General features: G+C 37.2%; 3 protein-coding genes across 6 annotated transcripts in view; all 3 read left to right on the forward strand.

Moving 5' to 3' along the window:
- LOC134821330 (dynein axonemal heavy chain 2-like) overlaps nucleotides 1-1,550 on the forward strand; it is a 42,245-nt gene extending 40,695 nt beyond the window's left edge. For all 4 annotated transcript variants that reach the window (XM_063832060.1, XM_063832061.1, XM_063832062.1 and 1 more), the window contains 2 exons: nucleotides 167-347; nucleotides 543-1,550. In XM_063832060.1, the coding sequence (XP_063688130.1) occupies nucleotides 167-347; nucleotides 543-709 (348 nt within the window). In that variant the 3' untranslated portion in view covers nucleotides 710-1,550. The remainder of the gene's footprint in view (nucleotides 1-166; nucleotides 348-542) is intronic.
- Nucleotides 1,551-6,202: 4,652 nt separating this feature from the next.
- LOC134820762 (uncharacterized) lies at nucleotides 6,203-9,173 on the forward strand. Its single transcript, XM_063831350.1, has 6 exons — nucleotides 6,203-6,531; nucleotides 6,667-6,879; nucleotides 7,062-7,189; nucleotides 7,407-7,473; nucleotides 7,651-7,797; nucleotides 7,959-9,173. The coding sequence occupies exons 1-6, from the start codon at nucleotides 6,385-6,387 to the stop codon at nucleotides 8,259-8,261; spliced, it is 1,005 nt and encodes a 334-aa protein (XP_063687420.1). The 5' UTR covers nucleotides 6,203-6,384; the 3' UTR covers nucleotides 8,262-9,173.
- Nucleotides 9,174-9,558: 385 nt separating this feature from the next.
- LOC134821409 (uncharacterized) lies at nucleotides 9,559-13,514 on the forward strand. The gene is made up of 10 exons (XM_063832150.1): nucleotides 9,559-9,634; nucleotides 10,519-10,604; nucleotides 10,815-10,909; nucleotides 11,086-11,210; nucleotides 11,593-11,719; nucleotides 11,887-11,987; nucleotides 12,224-12,361; nucleotides 12,586-12,681; nucleotides 12,807-12,944; nucleotides 13,201-13,514. Exons 1-10 carry the CDS (start codon nucleotides 9,559-9,561, stop codon nucleotides 13,512-13,514), a joined length of 1,296 nt encoding a protein of 431 aa, XP_063688220.1.
- Nucleotides 13,515-22,194: the final 8,680 nt, after the last annotated feature.

Below are 22,194 nucleotides of genomic sequence, written 5' to 3' on the forward strand. Positions count from 1 at the left end.
TGTTCAATATTTGTATATAATTAATTATCGATATTAATATTATGTTCATTTCCTAGCAGCTTCATTTGTTACGCAAAAGATGGAATACCATATCACCACTATCTCCTTACTAAATTATAGTGAGATGAAGGAGTTTCATTTCAACAAATAATCAAATTAACCCCAGATATTGGACGATGTGAACATTACCGGACAACCGAAGGACGGTGTCTACATAAAGGGGATGTACCTAGAGGGTGCAGGTTGGGACAAGAAGAATTGTTGTTTGGTAGAGGCTAATGCTATGCAGCTGGTTTGCGAGATGCCAACCATCCACTTCAAACCTGCTGAACTCAAGAAGAAAACTGGTATGTGTGGATTATTTGGAGAATATTTCAATTTGAAGTATTTTGGATTTTTAAGAGATTCAAAGTTCAACTTCAATGATTGAGGTTTTTTTCCTGTTTGGAAATCAACGTCCAAAATCATAACACTTTTTAACCTATTTGAATCCCGAACAGTTTGACAATGTTATTTATATCCCTAACCCAAATCTCCCACAGGACGTGGTATCTACGCCTGCCCGTGTTACTACTATCCTGATAGAGCGGGGACAGCAGAGCGAGCCTCGTTTGTGGTCAGCGTGGATCTGAAGAGTGGGTCCACTGGCACTACTCCTGATCACTGGATCAAGAGGGGTACTGCGCTACTCTTATCTCTTGATATGTAAGATAAGAGGGGTACTGCTCTACTCTTATTTCCTGATATGTAAAAAACCATGTTTAGATACTTATAGAGTGGATAAAACTCTGGATTAACTGGAGATTGGAAATATTATTCCAAACTTTTTAAATATCGATTGATAGTGTGTACACTGTACTGTGTTACTATTTTTGAGAGCAACCATAATTTGGAGCTTTATTGCATTGATTTTAGCAGCATTGAGTATTATTTCGATAGCTTAATTTAATTACAGTAGTAGAAATCCTAGCAAAAATTTAGTGTAAAGGATCTCTTAGCATGCTTCAGTTGCGCAAGAATTTAAGTCAAACTGCCCTTTCCCAAAATTTAAAAGATCAGTTTTCATGTATATAGCACATACATATTGTTATGATATTATTAATGTTTGTAATATTTTATATAGCTATAATTAGCTTTTTTACTCATAAAATCAATTAGTGTATAGTTATATTATTTTGAGTAATTTATTAACTAGAAACATGTAAATTGTAAATATACTTTAAGCATGAGGAGTATAATGTAAAATAAATAATTCTGGAAACCATGTGCACAAATACACTGGCACACCATTGCACTGTTGTTCTCGTTTTACACTTTTTGTAGACGTGGTCTAATCAGCGCTGTGGTGGGCCAGGATAAACGTGAGCTTGGCGTTTCAAGGCTAGCCACGCTTGATGAACTTACATTTAAAGGGTCTTTCTAGCGATTTTAGTTGGTCGATTTAAGGCATCGATGGTACCTAGATTTCGGTCAAAACTATATATTTATAGCCTACTAGTGTTTAACTGTAGTTGTGTTTCTCTATATTAGTCGTTATTATTTTTAGAAAACGCTTGTTTTTATTTTATTAGTATCACGATTCTTAGTTATAAAAGTAGATATCACCGCCCAAGGAAAATGCAAGCAATTGAACTTAGATTCCCCTTAGATTCATGATCAAACTTGATAATGATATACACACAGTACACACACACCCATAAATTCCGTACACTGATGTATTTACCATCCTTCATTCGGTATTAAAAACGGCAGTAAAACATCCACGTATTCTGTTAGAAAAACAAAACCTAAACTCTAAATAATTTAAATAGTCATATTCATTATCTATCATGCATCACAAGATTGAGCCAATTATCCATTTGAGTGGCTGGAAGATTACACACACAAGTCTCCTCTCCCGCTGGATAGTGGTATTTCATTAACGGACACTCCGTCCTGTTGGCCGTTATCCGACAATCAAAAATCTTATCAAACCGACGAACATCTTTAAGCCAATGGTAGAAATACTTCGTAAACTCGAAACTATTCCCTACCATGAAGGTCTGTAAAATCCTTACATTAGTGCGCGGAAGTATTTCAGCAATCTTGTATCGCTTCTTCACTTTAGACACTAAATATCCAACGTACCCATCTTCAAAAGGTATGGGCACTTGTGTTACATTCTCCTCTAACAACGTTATCTTCTCAACCAGGTCACGTGAGATGATGTAACCTCCTCCCAGGCAGTATTTAAATGTTTTCTTGTAAGGGGTAGTCATCAGCTTTTTGTTGCAGTACCCAGTGTAAAGGTTGTTTCTTTGCTTAGCCGCTAGTCCTCTGAAAAGGTGTGGTAGGTCTATCAGGGTGTCGTGATCCACCTTCACAAAATAACTGTAGTTGAACAGCTCTACACTTTTCTTCATCCCCCTTAAAAGTTTCTCCGGGAGACTTTCTAAAGATTCTTCAATATCCATCATGTACATATCTTCATTTTCAGACTCTTCTTTAAATAATTCTTCCGAATATTCCCCATTTTTCATTTTTCCCACTAAAAACATGAGTTTGAAAGTCAGGTATTGCTTCTTTATGTTTTTAAATTCGTTGGCATTCCATTGAGACATGTTCAGCCATTTAGTTCGTAGATTATGACGCTGACGGGAGGATTTCGGTAAGGAAGGTATGAAGATGACAATGAAATAGTAGTTGTTTCCTCTGTTGACAATTTCTCCAAGAATCGAGGCCGAAAAGCTTTCAGTTTCTTTCGCCTCGTTTGTTTGATATTTGTTATTTTTTAGATCTTCAATAATCACTGGTCGTATGGTGTCCAGTATGCTGGTTAACAAGTACATGGTAGAAACCAGCACTACTACGAAAAAGAAGTTTTTGGCATCGATAAGTCTCATGACAGATTTTCTGAAGCAGAAGAGTAACATATCAACCAAATTACAGTATACCCACGATATGAAAAGAAAATATGGTAAAGTGAACTAAAAGTAAAACTAAAAGTGGTTCCAGCCGCGAGCTGTGACACAGTGAAGGTTACACATACAATTACATGACGCATGTTATTCATGCTCTCATGTTGCTAGTGTAATTTGTACATAGTATAACCTCGCCACATGCAAAGTGTACACTTCATCATTATAAACTTAATATTACTTTATCACCTTACTGAAGTGTCAGATCTTAAAAGGACCATGATCAATTGCAGGTTAGTGGAATGTATCACGCGCAGAAATTTCAACCCTGGAGTTTGGTGTGGATTCGGTACAATCTGATTATTTGAATCTGTCAAACGGACACAGTCACAAAACGAGGTGCCAACCTATTCATTAAATTGTATTATCAGTGGGACATGGTATAGTGCCCATTCTAATGTGCGCATGTGCTAGTACTTGTAGTTATAATTATTGTTGCTTCAAAAGTTGTATATAAATATAGCTATTGCAAGTCGTTAGCACTTATTTCAAAGTTTCTATAACCCTCCACTCTTCAGCTTCTCAGCCCAAAATCCCGCATACCCGTTTTTTTTTTCAATAACTCAAAAAGAAACCAATTTAGGAGTAATATTGATTCATAACTTGTTTATAAATGTGTTTATTGCGGTTAGGTATGACACGTCCAGAAGTGTTTAAAATGTTTTTATCAAAAGTTAGCAAAATTAGGTTTGAGCATGGCCAAAATCATTTTTTAGCGAATACCTAACTCCAAAATTAAGCATTTTTGGTAAATTTAGCTCTATATTATTACTATTTGTATATAAATGTGACCATTTTGATCATTCAGAGTCAGTACGATGTTCATACTTTCATACAAGTATATAAGGGGTCGTTCACATATTACGTAATCAGCCGAGGGGGGTTTCCAAATGATTACGCTAGTGTAATTTTGATACAATAGCTATGTGTAAAACTGATTACGGAGGGGGGGGGGGGGGGTAAAAATTGTCCAAAAAGTGATTACGTAATATGTGAACGACTCCTAAAAGAAGTTTAAATATAAGGGCGATTTCCGAGTCTCAATTTTTGAATTTTGGGCTCCGAAGTTTTCGGTTCTATAAACCTTTGAGAGTTCGCAAAAATTGTCAGCCCTCTACTATGAAATGGAGATGATTGTCCCTTACTGACCAGACTATATAATATGTTCTGGTGATATCAACTGCTGGTATGCTACAATGGTATAAATTGAAATAATTGATAATGGCTGGAACCACCCCTCAGAGCCAATGACTGACATGTTTGAATTTTCATTCCACTCTCAAACTCAAAATCTAAGACTAAATTGACGATGACTTGCATTTGAAATGTCGTGAACAAAAATCGGTCTGGGGGTTGAAATTTACTGGGATGAGACAGGTGCGTGGCTGATGAGCCTTCCAATTGGGGATATTAGGACTGCAGAACATTGGGTGACCATAACAACTAATAACAACTAACAGTAACAGCTTAATTACAATTACCTAACCTGAGACAGCTGCAATTATCATTACGTCTGAGCGTTGTAAACATTGCTCACTTCTTGTCGGCTGAGGACGGTGTTCGTCCCGCAGGTCCATGATAAACTGATACTCTGACAGAATTTGTCTGGTATAAATTTTAACAGTTTAACAGGCCTGAAATCAGACTTTTTTGTACGGACCTCTATGCTATAAAATGCACCACAAGAATTACACTATTCGCAAGAGTAACAAGCTACAATCTTTATTAATATTACATTTACATCATAGTTATTTCAGATCGTCAAAAAACACCTCCATCAATTCCAATTAACGTATGAATTGACGTCTGCAGTCGTTCTTTACCTCAAACTTCTCAGCCATGGCTTTGTTCGCTGTCGACATCTTCCCTTGCCGCTTACAGTTCCGTAATGGTTGCTAGATCTACCTCCATATTTTAACTGTTAATTCTACGAATGTTAGCTAGTTTCAAGCTAACCTCGGCTAATGTGCCATGCTCCAAGAACGTACTTCGGTTAACATGCAGCATGCATCATTACAGTACTACTGAAACGTCTGAATATCACATTGTAAACAGCAACGAAGTAGTGACGACACACTACATTCACATATAACAATGCCATCAGATGTTCAATTTTTGCGATTCCCACGTTCAATTGCATTGCTTGTTCAAGCGGTATAAATTCATTCTTTGACCACCGAGAAATGCTGTTCTTAATTATCATATTATGCTGGATAAGTGCTTAAGTGGTATTTTTATAACCATATTCCACTGTAAACCGACATTTTGTACCCCCAAAGCCCCAACAGCTGTGAATAATATTAATGGGAGTATATCTTTACACTAGTGGCTTTATATTGTTTGTTTGTTTGTGGGGCACCCACTCTACTTTAATACCTAAGTAAAAAGGCTCTGTCCACCTAATGCTCTATTTGGCTGACGTCTAATAGTAATAAAAAAGGCTATGTCCATTGTCCACCTTATTGCTTATGGGTTAACGTCTAATGGGGTCCCTCTGGTACAGTGATTTAGTAGCTTTATATTGATAGTTGCTCACTATTTTGATACGTCCTGCATGATTTTAACGGTAGATTGTTTATGATACAGATAATATGCTGATATGAGGCAAAAGTGTCCGCGGATCATTTAGATCGATTGGTACCGACGGATCAATCGATAATTTGGATCGCGTGGGCGGAACCTACGTCATGATGTATCATAAATGCATCATCTTATGGTCGATGGCTTTTAGGATTGATTGGATATTGTTTTATAATGATATCATTTTCCAATTTTAGGAGGGTGTCTGTGTTTTAAATAATTACATTCATGCCCGTGATTGTGATTCAAACTTCGGTTCAGATTAGATTTAGTGATAATACAATTAAACACGGATTGGCCATGTTAATGGGAGATAACTTTTAAAATAATTGCAGGAAACCATGTGCTATGCAGTGTTTAATACGTCAGTCACTGCCCACTACTTTAACTGTAATATGACTTGATACTTTTAAATCCTTATTCCTTTTACCATCACTAATTTTGTTCATTTAGTCATTAAAGGGCGCTGGTAATACGTTATATTGTTTTCCTGGCCTGATTTCCTGACGTCACAACCGATTATGACGAAAGTTCCCGAAATGATGAAATAGCACTTAAGCTACAACTTTAATCGAGTATATAAATGACCATTTTCCTGTAAAGTACTAGTTTGGAAAATGATCCCCAGCTCCGCGTAGCCAGTATTCTAACAACTTGCAACTGCATTAATTCTACCTGATTTGATTTTTTTAATTTCGGAAACTTGGCTCAACTCCATACGAGTACGACAATATTGAATTAGAGTTAAAGTTTTCTCGCTCATACACATTTCATTTGTCTTTCCGTAGTTTAGCTGTTAACATTGTTCTCTATTTCGCGAGGCTTTTTCTTGTTGTTCCTTTTTTCAATGCCATTCCTTAACGTTCACAGAAGGGTGAAAGTTCCAGAAATGTCGATGGAAGGATCTACTAGGATAGCTGTTTTTAACAAATACTCTCCTTCTATCACCAAGTTGTGGAAGCAGAAGGACAGGCTCAATAGATACAGTTCTAAGGTGATCTATGGCTGTTTTTATTTGCTAATTATACTTACTATTTATTACAAAAAATAGAATAAAAATCTTCATCACTTCAAATTATTTTGTTCGCTGTTCGGCCATAGAAATTATAAATCAAATATACATTTGCAGGGGACGCAAATAAAACTAGATCAGGAGAAAGAGACAGCAATGAGGGCATTAAACAGGACCCAGAATTTGTTAATGAAAGACAGAGGACAACAGTCTCGTCCAGTCTCCAGAGCCTCTACTCTGTGGAGCTCTCAGGAACTCAGCTGCAGGACCAGGTCTTCTAAAAGGAGACCTCTTTCAGCTAGAGTTAAATCTGATGCAGTACCTGGAGAGGTTGGTTGTGTGTTCCTTATACAGTTGATAAATATTAGGGATTCAGAGCTGTGCGTGTGTTTTGTTCGTTTTGGACGATGATAATTAAATTTTTAATCTTTCGCATAAAATTTTAATCCAGACTCATGAACCAACGCCCTCAAATAAGCAAAGAAACACGGCCAACATATTGTAACTCTCAGGAGATGGGTTTGATAGAAACGTTTGGCACATTGTCCGTGAGAAGAGAGGCCACGTTCTGTAGATCACTGAATCAGATCTGTAATGCTACTGAGAGAGAGAAACAGTCCTGGGACCATCAAGTTATCAGGTATAATACGTTTTAAGATTGTGTCAGTTATTTAAATGAGGTGGCATATCATGGCATATCATCCTACGTAATAGTAAATCACCCCCAGAAGCGGAACTCTCAAGTTGAACTAAGATCCCGAATCTTTATTTCTAATAATAATCTGCTTGAATAATAAACTTGAATCTGAGTCTTACTCCCCATCCATACTGATACATTAATCCCTCTCTCCTCTCAGACAACAGCAAGTATCTTTACTGGATGATAGGAGTATGGAGCTCATAGCCCCAACTAGGAGAAAAAAGGTATGCTAAGGACAGAGGAACAGTTTGAGTTAATAGCTGAGTCAATATTCCTTCGTTAGTACTGTAGTTATATATCAGAAAGTAGTGATTAAATCTTGAAACTATTCATTTTGGCTGCCCCACTTAATTGTTCCTTGTTCAGCAAATTACGTTCACTAATTCTCAACATCCCTTTAGACTACTGACAAGTTGGCGAGAAATCAGAAATGCAAATCAGAATTGTTAGCCGAAAGAGGTCCAGCGCCCAACCCACTATTATCGAGCAGATCACTCATTATGACGTCATCAATCTTTCTTACGTCATCACAGTCCTTCCAGTCCGAGGTTGGTAGCACCTAATTCAGCGAGCTTTATTTTAGCTTAGTAGGATAAAATAGAAAAATTAAACTTGCTGATGCTAGAGATACAACCATATTTGACTTAATGTAATTAGAGTTTTTCATTCTTGAACCATACTTTGTAATATTTTCACTTTTCACTCTCAGGTCCCTCGGTACGTCCGACTACGTGGAGAGCACAAGTCAAAACACGGTACAACGTGTAAATCATCTTCAAACGATCAGCTCACTCAATCGTCTGCAATTAAAATCGTTAAACCATCACCTCCAGAAAAGACACCACCATCTCCAGAGAAGCTGCTTCAGTCCCCGGAATCGTACAATCCTGATGAATACATAACAACCAGCCAAGAAGACTTGTGTGGTGATCTCTACATCCAACATTGTCCCTCAAGAAGACTCTCCAAGACATTCTCATCACCTGATATCAGGAGACTCAACTCTCCGTGATTTTATTAAAATGGTACCGGCCATGAAGCCTGGAATACTCAAACTATTAATGTAATATGCTTGATGTTTTCGATTTATCGTTCTCTGAAAGTTCGCAAGTTTTCAATTATTTTAAATCGTTTACGAAAGCTATTGACGATTGAACAATTTTCTCCTAAAAAGAAGCGTATAATATTGATGCTATTTTACAAGCTTACTGAAATTTACGTCCTGTTCATTTCGTGAGGAACTTTTTTGATGATTTCTAAGTGCAAATTTCATAGCATTACTACATGAACATAAGAATTTATAGAAGTTTGAGCTGGCTGCAGAAATCGTACTCAAATAAGCGTAGTTTTCAATTCTATCAAAAGCGAATGATAAAGAAGAGTCGGAACCGAAACTTCAGTTCTTCTTTTGAAGTTGATTTCACAAATTCTGAAAATGGACAATTTATCCGTAAACTTTTGTCCAATATTTTACTTTTGAGTTACATATTGGGTTACAGTTAAAAAATGTAATATTTGTTGATTTTACATCAAAGATTTATTATATATTATTATTATATATTTAAATGTTCCTGTATTAAAAATATCATGAAGATTCACTTGGAACCTGACTTAATGGACAAACTTTTAAACTTTTAAGCTATCTTATGTGAAAAGATGACGAAAAATACATTAACGAAGTTTAATGTGGGTTAACTACATGCGTACGAGAGCCCATCACGCAAAAATAGAAAGCTTGTTTATTTGATCACACTTTCACGCATCTTATCATCTGTACTGGGTCAACGATCCAGTACATCTGTACGTTGTTATTTTCACTTGTTCGGCTTGCTATTGCAAAAGGGGCTTCAAGATGTTTAAACTTTTGTTTGTTTACTTCCACAACTTGGAACAAATGATCTAAACAAAACACATCTACTATAAAAGTAATTCCATTTTGTGCTGTAAACAACAATAGACAGTAGGAAGAGCTAAAACAGACACACACCTATGTTTAGCTCCATTAAATTTAGTAACTTCAATAATAAACTTTTGTTGTAACTGTGATATTGTGCATTGTTTGCTTTGTACGTGTTGGTATTTGAACTTTGATGATTGAAATGATGTCAGGAAATAAAACAGTGCTTATTATTTACTAAAGCTAACTTAGCTAAAACTTTTAGTTTGCTTTTCTTTAACGTCCAAGATCTTTTATTAGAGTTCGTCTTGAGCTCATTGAACGCGACAATTTAATCTTAAACTTTAAACCTTTGGTGTAGTATCGACGAAAGTAATTTGTAGTTTATATTTGCATCACAAGAAGCCTATGTATGGGGTCGGGAGCCGGAGCTAAAGATAGACTCCAGGGAGCTTTCTTCATCACCCTCTTTAAAGATTACCTGTCAGGTAGGGATAATTTCAGTTTCGGGGGTAGTTCCAGAACGTCTCCTCGTTTTAGCAAACCTTTATAATAGCGTCGTAAGATTAATTACATCTCATAATAACGCTAATTCTTATGAGAATATTAATCTGTAAATATAGCCATAGAATAGTTGCAAGAGCCCTGAGACAATATAGACATGGGAGTGACGGTCTTAGAAATGAGCGTGCGCACATTATGCATACTACGCCACCTCGATTAAGGAACTAGGGGTTTCAAAAATAAATAAAAGGGGAGAGGCGATAAAATAAAATTATTGGCATAGTTTTTCTAATTATAGCAGTAATAAGGTGATACCCTTCTAATGTGGGAGATGACCCAGGAGGAGAACTGGTCCACATTTATTACATCATGTTTCCTCAATGTTGTGCTATATTGTGCTAATCTGAGACTGTCAGGTGCTATACCAAAGTACAAGACTATCGATGGATCGATAGAAAGACTGAACAGGAGAACACTGACAACTATATTCATCCTACTTTGTGAGCTACTCTTGATTTCACTCATGTAGTGTTTATAGAATTGTTAATATTTTTTAGTTCAAATAATTAAGCTAGTTTCAGTTGTGTAATTCGAAGAGTTCTAATTTTGAGTACATCCGCGAAGTTAGTCACTATCGTTGTAAATTTAATTTACTTTCTGGGACATCAGCCAATCACCGATCACGCTCATTACGTACATAGACCGAAAGGATAGGTTCAGAAATGGATGAATATTACGCCTGAGGCTCTTAACTGCAGAAGAACTAATTTATGAACATGTTATCCGTATCGAGTCAATCACGGTCGGTTGGGTTAATGTTTCAGTGCTTGTTGTGGAATATTCATGATTTCATATTTTATTTTATCAGGTGTGGTGGCAACACAAGACGGCATACTTGGAGCTAAGATCCACTGCAACGGTTTCGAAACATTCAAAAAGAAACGTTTTGTTAAGGTTCTTGTAATTGTAGTATCAATATTTTTAATAATAACAAAGATTTCATTTAAGTCTATTATATATCTACTTGCTAAATAGGCAACCCTCGACCATAATTAGAGCCGTAGATTATCAAAAAACTCCTTAGCACGAAAAGTTTCATTCTTATTCGTTAACATTTAATATTGATAGTAGTAAGAAAATACACTTTTTTACCCACACTATCAGGATTACTGTTGGACACAAGGTCTGTTCACTAACAGGTTTGCTTATCACAAACCTCCAGATCAGCTACCAGGACCGGGGGTCGTCCCTTGTATCAGGTATAATATATTCACATATTTCGCTAAATCATAAGCAACTTATTCAATATTCACTGTTGAATACTATTACTCACTTTAAATACCACTATTAGTATTATAATATGTAGAATCCTTGGAAGCACATCTATTAATGCTTTTCAAACTGTCAGCATCATGTAAAATCACATTACCACCAGGACGGAGGATGGGTATAGCTGCTCGGAGGAGGAGAAGAAGAATCAGCAGGTGTACCATCTGTGGTACCAGTGGGTTCCCATGTACTTCGCTCTGTCTGCTGCTGCATTCTATGTACCCCACATTCGTTAGTTACCTGTTAGTTACCTGTCAGTTACCTGTCAGTTACCTGTTTGTAATAGTTACCTGGTTTATTTGAGATATCACTTCAAACACCAGAAAATAGTGCTGTCCGGCAGAAGTCGTTGTCGGATAAAATTCGTGTTACCCCTGGTTTATACCCGACCTTTGAGTTTCGGAGACTGGTTGTTGCTTGTGTGCAGCCTGGCGGTGATCTGATTTATGCGGCAGTAGTTTAGTAGTTAGAATGTTTATTAATCTTTAGTTTCCAGCGAATATTTGCTGATCTAGAACACATGTTATCTACTATCGTGTGTACTGATATGATTATGAGAGACACAGTTCTTTTACTCAGTTATACTAATTTGTATCAGTAACAAAGATAACAGTCGTCGGGAAACTGTCAACGTTTGTGGACGAGTTACAGAGCCCAGAGGAACTACTGGGTGATAACGGATCTGCTATAAAACTGGGCAGCATGATGGCTAGATGGGCTAAACTTAACTTATACGGCAGGTAACATCAGCGGGATTAGATGATATTAACCTTCGTTCTCATTACCACCGCTATCTTATAGCTTTATGGTGTTGGGGATGTTTTTAAAATATTACTCAGTAACGACAAATTAAGATTAATCAGTAACAAAAAATATTGGTGAAATTGTAAAGTGCGATTATTTTCAGGCATGGGAATAGTCTCTTTTCTCAGTATAGAGTACCGATGATGGAGCTTATCTCAAAAACAGCTTTTCTTGCTATGTCTATCTTTCACTTCTGGATAACAGGTTTGAAGTCTACCATTTACTTATCGTACAAAGAGCTGCACAGAGAACTTTCTCATTAAATCAGTGAAATTTATTGATAGACGGCTATTGGCTTTACTCTAAAGCTCTAATATGATTTTTTTTAAAGAAATCTTTCCTATGTGTCGTAGATTATTTAAATATTCCATGCATTTGTAGTGATAATTAAAATGATTCTAATTAAATAAAGTAATGTTTCACAAACGATATCTTCACAGCTAAAATGTTTCCGATCGGAAACTACTACAAACTTGGGATGCTGTGGCATATACCCAGTACTGATAACTACACACACATTGGGGACGTTCTCTTTCCCAAACTGGCGGGATGCAGCATTAAGAAATACTCACTGACTGGTAAATAAAATCTCTAGCAATTATTTGATGCTTTTTTAGAAGCTTATTAATATGTTGCTTAAATGAAAGTATTAGATTCGAACTTAGATAGATAGTTATAGGTCGATTATTATGTTATGATGAAGACCGGTCATCATTGGGATTTAACACAGTACCAGATTACTTCACGGTACACACTACCAACATTTCTTTCTCAAAAGTTCACCTAATCAACTCCTTCCCAGGTCTGAACGAGGAGTCAGGAATGTGTACTTTAGCTCCTAATGTAGTGTTCCAATACCTGTTCCTTATTACCTGGTGGTGTGTTGTTATCGTAGCTGGTCAGTTACCTTATCGTTAGGGTGATCTGGTTTTACTTTATGTTTATAACGGTTCCTACTAAAATCTGAAATTTCTATGTTTCTAGCAAACGATAATTAATGATTTTACAAATGATGATTTTCAGCGTTGAACGCAGTGAACCTCATCAAAAGTGTGATAGTAATAACAGCCAATGAGTGTGGGTATAAGATGTATCGGTACAACCTTGAAGTAACCTATGATAGAACACACGGTGATCATGATATCAATGATGCGTTCCGTGGTAAGATACACAATGTGTAACTACTATAGTATGAGTATCTGATCTAGATATTATGGTGTTCCACAGGGTTTTTATTTTAAAACTTCTAGAGTTTAATCTAATGTAAATTTATGAACGCTGACACGAAATTAAATGACCACATGTGATCTCTCATAGATAGTATTCAGTTATCAAAAAGCTTTCGTTAAAAACTTTTCAGTGATTGACAGAAATAAGGAAATTGAGCTCCAGAACTAATAGCATAACACACTTGCAGGTCCAACAAAGGACGACACAAAACTAGTGTTTGCTTACTACGATCTCAGCAGTCAGATAGTGTTCCACAAGATTTCAGACAATGTTCATCCGGCAATCATGGCATTTGGTATCAAGTTCATAGCAGCACAAATCAAGGAATTGATGAACAAAGATGAAAATTTAGCAAACTTTATTAGAAATGAGCTGATAAAAAATCGAAATTCTCCGGTGTCAACACCGATGGAAGAACAACCAGGGCCCTCAGTGGGGATGCCACCCAAGGGAAAGAGAAAGGGTTATAAAAGAGTAAAAGATAATGATACCGAAGTTTAGTTAAAATAAAGGTGGAGTTGAGATTTTAAATTATTTTATTGACATTTTACGATAAAGAATGACGGTGTCAGGTACACCAGAAGCAGAATTATGATTGAATGTTTGAATTTTAACGATTTGACGAGCGATTCAGCGATCATCATTTTCTAAAAATATTTATTGAATTTAAACACAATAAAACTCGTGTTATGGAAACAATGTCATGATTATTTATTTGTACAGTTTCACAATGCAGGACCATTAATGATCGGAATTACCCTGATTCAAAATAATTGATGATGGTTAAATTTACATAATACTCATTAATCGTCAATCGACCGCTCATACACAGCCAAATGTTCAGTAGAGCAGAAACATCATAACCTTATACATGTAAATTATTATTATCGAACTTTATACAAGTCTGAAGTAGGTAGTTAACAGTAATCATCTTAAAGATCTGATAAGTCTACAACGAAGATCGGTAAAACATATTGGGGTTCTTTTGCGATAGTCAAAACGCTAGTTGTCGCTATCCATGGCGACAACTAGCGCTGGATGGCGACAACTAGCGCTGGATAGCGACAATTATCGAACATATATATTTTGCGCTGGCCAGCGTTATCCAGCGCTGGATAGCGACAACTAGCGCTGGATGGCGACAACTAGCGCTGGATAGCGCTAGCTGTCGCCATCCAGCGCTAGTTGTCGCGTTTTGACTATCGCAAGGGAACCCAAATTGGATGCGCATTAACTTAAATACTTAAACATAAAACGTGTTTATACATATCTTTAATATATAAACGTAATACATCTATGTACCTACATAATCAAATAAATTTCTTCATAAATTTCTCCATAAATCATATAAATTTGTAAGTTAATTAACGTCTTTCCTGTAAGTGTCCATGGTCAAAGACACGAAGATAGCAGCGTACAGCCATACCGGAACGAACGTCATTATCATGAACCAGGATACTGAAGAATGACAGTCTTTCTGTTTTGTTTTCAGAACTCTGGTCAGGTGCTCGAATCTGAGGATGGTATTGCCATTGGTAAGAGTAATTTACTCGTGGTAACACGTGGTATTGATAAATTAGAAACACGTTAATTGGAGAAAGAAAAAATGCTGCTAAAAAATGTAGCCAAGAACAATGACTGATGTGCCAACAGTCACCATCTCTTAATAGATTTCACTTGTTCTTGGAATAAAATATACGTTAAGTTAAGTGTTTAAGCGGATGAAATATGGACTTCTAAACATTGTTCTCAATTTGTTACCTGGAGGCTGTGTCTCTAATTTGTTACCTGGAGGCTGTGTCTCTAATTTGCTACCTGGAGGCTGTGTCTCTAATCTGTTACCTGGAGGCTGTGTCTCTAATTTGTTACCTGGAGGCTGTGTCTCTAATTTGTTACCTGGAGGCTGTGTCTCTAATTTTTGTTACCTGGAGGCTGTGTCTCTAATTTGCTACCTGGAGGCTGTGTCTCTAATTTGTTACCTGGAGGCTGTGTCTCTAATTTGCTACCTGGAGGCTGTGTCTCTAATTTGTTACCTGGAGGCTGTGTCTCTAATTTGTTACCTGGAGCCTGTGTCTCTTATCTGTTACCTGGAGGCTGTGTCTCGAATGTTGTTGACAACTCCATCTTGATCGTTATTCAGTTCCTCCTCCATGGTGAGGTACTCCTCCATGTTAACCGTCTCATTCATCACATCTCTCTCCTTCACCCGTCTCTCCTGAATCAGACACAGTTTCAAAAGGTGCATAGTTGTCTCAATGGTATTGGATTGTAGCCTATGTTTGTGAGGATTGATCTAGCTTGTCAACATAATGTAGCTTGCATTCGTTTTGGTAACTGGAGGGGGTGGAGTAAACATTTACCTTTTGAGACAGAGGTGCATCGTGGTCACCTTTCTCCCTTTTTCGTACAGCTGCAGGCATCCACCAAAGTTATACAAATCTACCTAAATTAGCTGGCAAACAGTTTTAGTGGAAGTGAAACACTGCAAATGTTATATGTTTAATAAAATTATCCACGTGGGTAAACACTACTTAAAGATACATAGCAATGATCTGCGTCGTAAAGCTAAACAAGTTGTTTAGTGTTAACGCAGTTGTTATAAGCCACACTGTCAAATATGAATCGGAGTCTCAGTTAGCAAATATAAATTTTAGCGGACACAATACATTCAAAATAAACAAAAGGAGCCAGCACACATGAAAAATTTGGCCTTGAATTATAGAAAGCTAATGACCTCAAATACAGTGATTACACTATAATTACACTATAATTACGCTACTAATCACACGCAAGTCTGCTCCCGACATGCGGAAATAGGGTCAGTATTAGGAGTAAACCAGACCACACAGCCTCTGTTTACAAGGGTCGGTTATAATGTAGTTGTATAATAGTGGACCGTTACCAAGTATTACTGGTCTCGCAATCTAGGTTTCCTGGTGCTATGGTTCTTCGTCTGAGAAATAGACAATAACCATGGTACTGAGTAGGAGACAATAGACATATCCTACTTCTGGGATTAGGAGCAAGCATTGGAGCGTGGATCACTTACGGGGAGACTTCCTGATTTACTGTTTATCGTGACGTCGTAGGGACCCGACATTTCAGTTGACTGGCGTTAAATCAAAATGCGGGTTCAATAAATTTAATATTTGACAATTTAAAAGTAAAAGATTCATTGCCACTGTAATGCCAGCGTATGTCAATATTTCTGAATCATGTCATGATTATTTAGGAGGAGATATGGGTTAAAAACTGTTCAAGAAACAAGACAACCTGCCAGTAAAGCACAGTTTAAGACAGTTACGGTTATGGTCATGGTTAGGAATTGGATATAAGTATGAAATACTGTTTCGGTAAGACCGTTCCGTATGACCAGATATTATCCGTAAAAACTCAAGTCATAAACATTTTAGGGTGATCTATTTTGTAATAACCCATGAATCATAGTTTTACAGCGGTGATGCTTTCCAGCATTTAAGCATTGGTATAAACATTAAACATAATTACACCGATATATTTATAGAATCAACATACTGAGTAAAAATACAACAAATAGCTTTGTTATTTTAACTGTTGCCAATTAGTAATTTGTCTTGTGTAACAGAAGCGGTGTTGCGTCCAAATTGAAATATATTTTAGTTTGTAATTTGTATATTATTATGCTATTCATATGAAAGTGATCATATATTTTCATTTCTTATATCAGTCTAGCCTCATTCTCAGGAATCTATCCCATTATAGTGATGGGAGGGAAAAGAGATGGGCGAGGATATGGGTTCTTCGATCATCAGTTTGATTTTGCCACCTCAAGTAAGCTGATTCAGATTTCCCCGATGTGTTATGTCAGGGAGCAAATGGTTTGGTAAAGCTTTAAAACACAGAGTTTGATAACACATAGTATTGCTCGAGATCTGTTCACCCACGTTGTCCTTGATATAAATAGCTATTCAAGATTGCTCGACTACAGTATTATTTATATATAAGATCATATTCAATCTTACCTACCGGCAAATTCAGTTTTCAGAAAATGGTTCGACAGAAACGACTCCATAGACAGCAACATAATAGAGAGGTTAAACACGCAGATGTTTTTACCTCTGGTTATGTCACTCCTAATTGTGTCCCTGTCCCAGGCCTTGGTGGGGAGCAGGCTCAACTGTTCAGGATTCGAAGACAACTTCCCTAAAACCTTTGTCAAGGTTTCTATTATTTTATCGTGAGTCCTTTGGAACTAATTAGTTTCTAGCTTTGTAGATCGTTCCACAAACCAATAATTTAGACTGACGATTATGTGTGATCCCCTTTGTAGGACTACTGCTGGAGTCAGGGTATCTACACAAACAAGTTTGCTTACAACATGCCTAGAGAGGAGCTACCCGCACCGGGGATAATACCTTGTGTCAGGTTCAGTCAGTTTTATACATTAGTTTTTATATTGGGTCCGACATTACCATTGTTATTTGAGTTTTGAATCGACTAATCCGTGAATCAGTTTAATACAATGATAAAACAGATTTACTATTTTGTAAACATGCATGCAACAAATTGTGCTTTATTCGTATTTTATTAATTATTTTGATTTATTTAAAATGATATTAACTATTTATTTAAAGTTATTAAGAAAGGATAATCAAATATTATAGTACTGAATTCGAGGCTCTAACAGGATAGAAGATGATTATCTGTGTACAGATGAGCAGAAGAAGGAACAATTGGTATACCATTTGTGGTACCAATGGATACCATATTATTTCTCTTTAGTTTACCTTGCTTTCTACGCTCCAGCAATCGGTAAGTCAGGGCCATCCAGTCCACTTTTGACGTCTAATTTGAGTTCACTTTAAAATGGGTACTGCTTAAATCAGCGATGCGACCTTAATTTTAAACGTTGTGTTACTAATGCTATACATATTTCATATTGATTATTCAACCGATTTGACCGGTTGGCATTTATTTGTATTTATATTTGAACGCTTCAAAGATTGTTTACCTTGTAAAAACATCTTCCAAACGAAGACTACTTTCAGTTGTGCGGTACAAAACAAAATTAGGAAAACTGAGAAGGTTCCTGACGTCAAACTTGCTTAATGCCGCGCCACCCAAACTGTACATACAAGGGGACCTTGGCGAGCCTGCCGTCATGCAGCCCCTATCTTTTTGGCTCATTATTGAGCTATCTCGACGGTTTGTTGAGTGCATCATTTAAATACAAATTAATTTCAAGCATGTTCTATTAAATCGTCATCGGTCATCCTACCCCAGTAGGTCCTTCTCCGCGACTCTGCGGCCAGTTCCGATCGTTCTTATATTTAATTAAGGGTCGTTGTTTCGGTATAAATATGAGCTAGGCTTGAAATGAGATATATAAATTATGAGTAGTTTACTAATACTCATTTTGAGGTGAGCGTGATTAAGTCGTAAGACTGGTGGTCGTAGGATATGACTTAACATTAACCACTATTCAGACGAGAGGGACGTTCTCACTTTTGGGAGTACTCAGAACCACTTAAAATACTGGGAGTAAGGATTTACTGTTTCCTTGCTGCGCTCGCTACTTTCCTCCTTACAGGTTCCCTTTGAGATCTGCAAATCTTTTTTAACAAGCTTACTGTTGAATTGTACAGGGTGTCCGTGTATGAACAAGAAGCTTACTTAGCTTTAACCCTAACTAGAATAACTATTTCACTGTTTTAGGACGAATGTTCCATATTGGTAGTTTCTACACGTTAGGACTAGACTGGAGTAACCCGTCCACTGACAACTATACCCACGTCAAGGATGTGCTCTTCCCAAAGATGGTCGGGTGCACTTTACAGAAGTATGGCCCATCAGGTTCGTTACTATACTTCGATTTAACACTTAATCGTTTTAATCAAACACTTATATTGCAGTTCGCACACTACCGTACCATTAAGTTAATGGGTATAATGGCTATGACACCTCGAGGCTTATTGTTGGTACAATGCCTGGTTCTTCTGCCGACAGTAATGTAAATGATATGTGATTCTACCTCTTTGCCAATTTCCGCCGCACAGTAAATCACCGTAGTCTCTTTTAGTAGTAGTTCTTATTGTCTCGCTCAGTAGGTGTCTGACGTTATAGCATTGTGCATGGTAAAACAGTCTTTTCCTTACAATTTGGTTCAGGAAGGTGATAAGTGAAAGTACTTCAATTTGTATAGTGTATACGTGATTAAGAATTGTAATTACAATGGACTTACTTATTGGAGATTATATTGGGGAACATTGAGACTCTCAATGTTCCTCAATATAATCTCCAATAAATTCAGATTTCCTAGTTCTCCAACTATAAACTCATGCTGTACTGAAACCAAAAAGTTTCACCTGCCATCCAACAGGCCCACTTTTAAGTATCCCCAGATAGTATAAACAATTCCCAAACTATCCTCCTTGTAACCAAAACAGAGGTGCTAAAATGCACCCTCTGATTATCAAAACAGAGATGTTAAAATGAACTCTCTTTAGCAATCTCTAAACAATTCCCAAACTATCCTCCTTGTAACCAAAACAGAGGTGTTAAAATGCACCCTCTGATAATCAAAACAGAGATGTTAAAATGAACTCTCTGCTCTACCCTGCTGTACTTAATGTCGTACACTAATATATGCCCAAATATACCCAATACTACGCCAAAATACTGTTTAATGTCAATGTCCTAAATACTGTGTTAAAATGATATGCTTTGACACTGACCATGAGATAAAATAGAAGATAATGAATACCTTACTCGGGAATATTATGACTGGGATAAAGTGGTGGGTTTTGGAAAATTCCGCCATATTTTCCCGGTCATTAATTTTCCCAGTCATAAATTAACCCGCTATAATGTTCCCGAGTAAGGTAAACTAATAGCAATACATTTTGATGCTTGGTGGGTTTTGGAACATTCCGCCATATTTTTTCCGGTCATTAATTTTCACAGTCATAAATTAACCCGCTATAATATTCCCGAGTAAGGTAGTACTAAAACTGCTAAAACGAGTACACAACATGCACTGCAGATACTGTAGTCTACAGTATCTGCAGTGCCGTACTTTATGATGGGAATTAGGGATGAGTTAAGGGTGTACGTTACTTGAACTCTAAATTGTATTTTTTACAATGATAAGATATGTTACAGGTCTGACAAAGTCGTCCGGTATGTGCACGATGGCGCCCAATGTTGTGAACCAGTACCTCTTTCTCCTCATTTGGTGGGCTCTAATCATCATGATGGGTAATTTCTGATTGTTGTTTTTTAGTTAACGTTAACATCATTCGTGCGAGCGTGTTTCGACGACAGAACTACAATAGACAGTACTGCGACAGCAACTAGCTTTTATTTGAACTGACATTAAAACGTATCAACTATTGCAGGACTGTTGCAGGACTGTCGCATTACTGTCGCAGTTTTACTTTTATCGCAGTTTTACTTTTATCGCAGTTTTACTTTTATCGCAGTGTTGTCGCGGACACACGCTCATACGAGTCGCTTGAATCAAATATTATACATTTATTCGTGACTACCGACTAACTGTGATTCGTGACTTATACCGACTATACCTTTACTAAGGCAGAACTAGACACCACCGTCTACCATTAATTCATGGTCGTACAAACCTCATCAGACATTAAACACGACTTACTCATTGAAAAAAACTTGAATTATGCATTATCATTATGTGACTCAGCTATATTAATAATTATTAACCATTTATATATAACTATAAATAGAGGAATATTAGGAAGGGGGGGGGGGGGTGCCTCAAATATTGTGTGAAACTTGTTTTCAAGATAGCTGTTAACCAAAACAACTAGGGTCCAATATCATTATTATTATGTCTAATTCAAAAGTATGATCATTATTCACTGTTCACTTATTCAGCACCTCGGTAAATGTTGCTGTGTTGTCTAGATCTATTTGGTTAATAGATTTCTCACTCGTATTTTCACAGACCTCTGTTGTCTCATGACATGAATTTTGTACAGAACATTTCCTAGCCCAACACTGAGCAAATCTCTCACGTCAGTCTTGCGTCTTTTGAGTATGGTTTTTAAAGCTCGGTTGAATTCCTGTTTTTGCTGTCCCGGGTGATTATCACCGTGCAATTCAGAGGACTACAAATTGGACAAACTTCTTTAACTCTTTGTTGGAGAATGGCTCCCTCAAAAGCAACTGTACGATTAGATAGAGGATTTGCATTATTTTTAACAGGTTCCAGCTGGCTGATAAACTTGTCTGGACTCTGGAATGTGTAACTGTACAGACTAGGCACCCAATGATGTAAACCAGTACCGAAGCTATTCACGAATAATTAAATACTTTAGAACGCTCCTCTATCGTTGTTTTGAGTGTCCGATCCAAAACCAAAACCTGGGGTTACACGAGACGTGGTAGACTGAGAGCGTGTAGACCGCTCCTCTATAGTTGTTGTTGAGTGTCCGATCCAAAACCAAAACCTGGGGTTACACGAGACGAGGGAGCCTCTGAGCGTGTAGACCACTCCTCTATCGTTGTTTTAAGTGTCCGATCCAAACCAAAACCTGGGATTACACGAGACGTGGGAGCCTGTGTGCGTGTTAGTTTCCTGCGAAAGCCGAAAGGTGTTATTTGCCTGTGAGAAGAGCGGTTATGCTGCGGTTCTAAGGTTATTAGAGCCAGAGAGCCTTTCCTTTTTATAGAGCTGGCTAGTCCCTTCCATAGGTTAGAAACACCCAAGCACCTCCCGTTCGAGCCACCCACCCCACACCACGTGGAGGTTCGGTGAGGTTTTCGTGAGGCTGATTTGAAATGTACATTGTTTCGTGTGGCCCAACTTCTCAAACAAATCACAAAATAGACACAGTTCAACTAAGAGATGGTTATTCAGTTTTCGTTTTGTGATTACTTCTTTACTTTGTATGTACTTCTTACATTCTTAGCTGTATAATTAATCCGTAAAATTCCGCTCCCATCAGTGATCGGTCCCAATCAGTCCATTCCATCAGAAAATCCGTCGTACCGTTCACTGCCGTAATGTCCTATAATACCCCTTGCACAATTTCACACAACATATAGTTTTTGAAAATTTTATTTAATACTCGTATGTCCTCTTCAGATCGTGCTGCACTTTCTAAAGGTGCTGTCTTTATAACTCTCCTATGCCATACCTCTATCATGCATGTCTTCAATGCGATTTGTA

The sequence above is a fragment of the Bolinopsis microptera genome, chromosome 9, assembly GCF_026151205.1.
Source record: "Bolinopsis microptera isolate Bmic1 chromosome 9, MBARI_Bmic_1.0, whole genome shotgun sequence".
Lineage (NCBI taxonomy): Eukaryota > Metazoa > Ctenophora > Tentaculata > Lobata > Bolinopsidae > Bolinopsis > Bolinopsis microptera.

Bases quoted from the DNA above. Each gene is read 5' to 3' on its own strand.
- LOC134820762 (XM_063831350.1), top strand. From the start codon at position 6,385: ATGCCATTCCTTAACGTTCACAGAAGGGTGAAAGTTCCAGAAATGTCG. The intron at 6,532-6,666 runs GTGATCTATGGC...ATACATTTGCAG, and splicing joins TCAATAGATACAGTTCTAAG to GGGACGCAAATAAAACTAGA. The intron at 7,798-7,958 runs GTTGGTAGCACC...TTTCACTCTCAG, and splicing joins CACAGTCCTTCCAGTCCGAG to GTCCCTCGGTACGTCCGACT.
- LOC134821409 (XM_063832150.1), top strand. From the start codon at position 9,559: ATGGGGTCGGGAGCCGGAGCTAAAGATAGACTCCAGGGAGCTTTCTTC. The intron at 11,720-11,886 runs GTAACATCAGCG...GATTATTTTCAG, and splicing joins AAACTTAACTTATACGGCAG to GCATGGGAATAGTCTCTTTT. The intron at 12,945-13,200 runs GTAAGATACACA...ACACACTTGCAG, and splicing joins TATCAATGATGCGTTCCGTG to GTCCAACAAAGGACGACACA.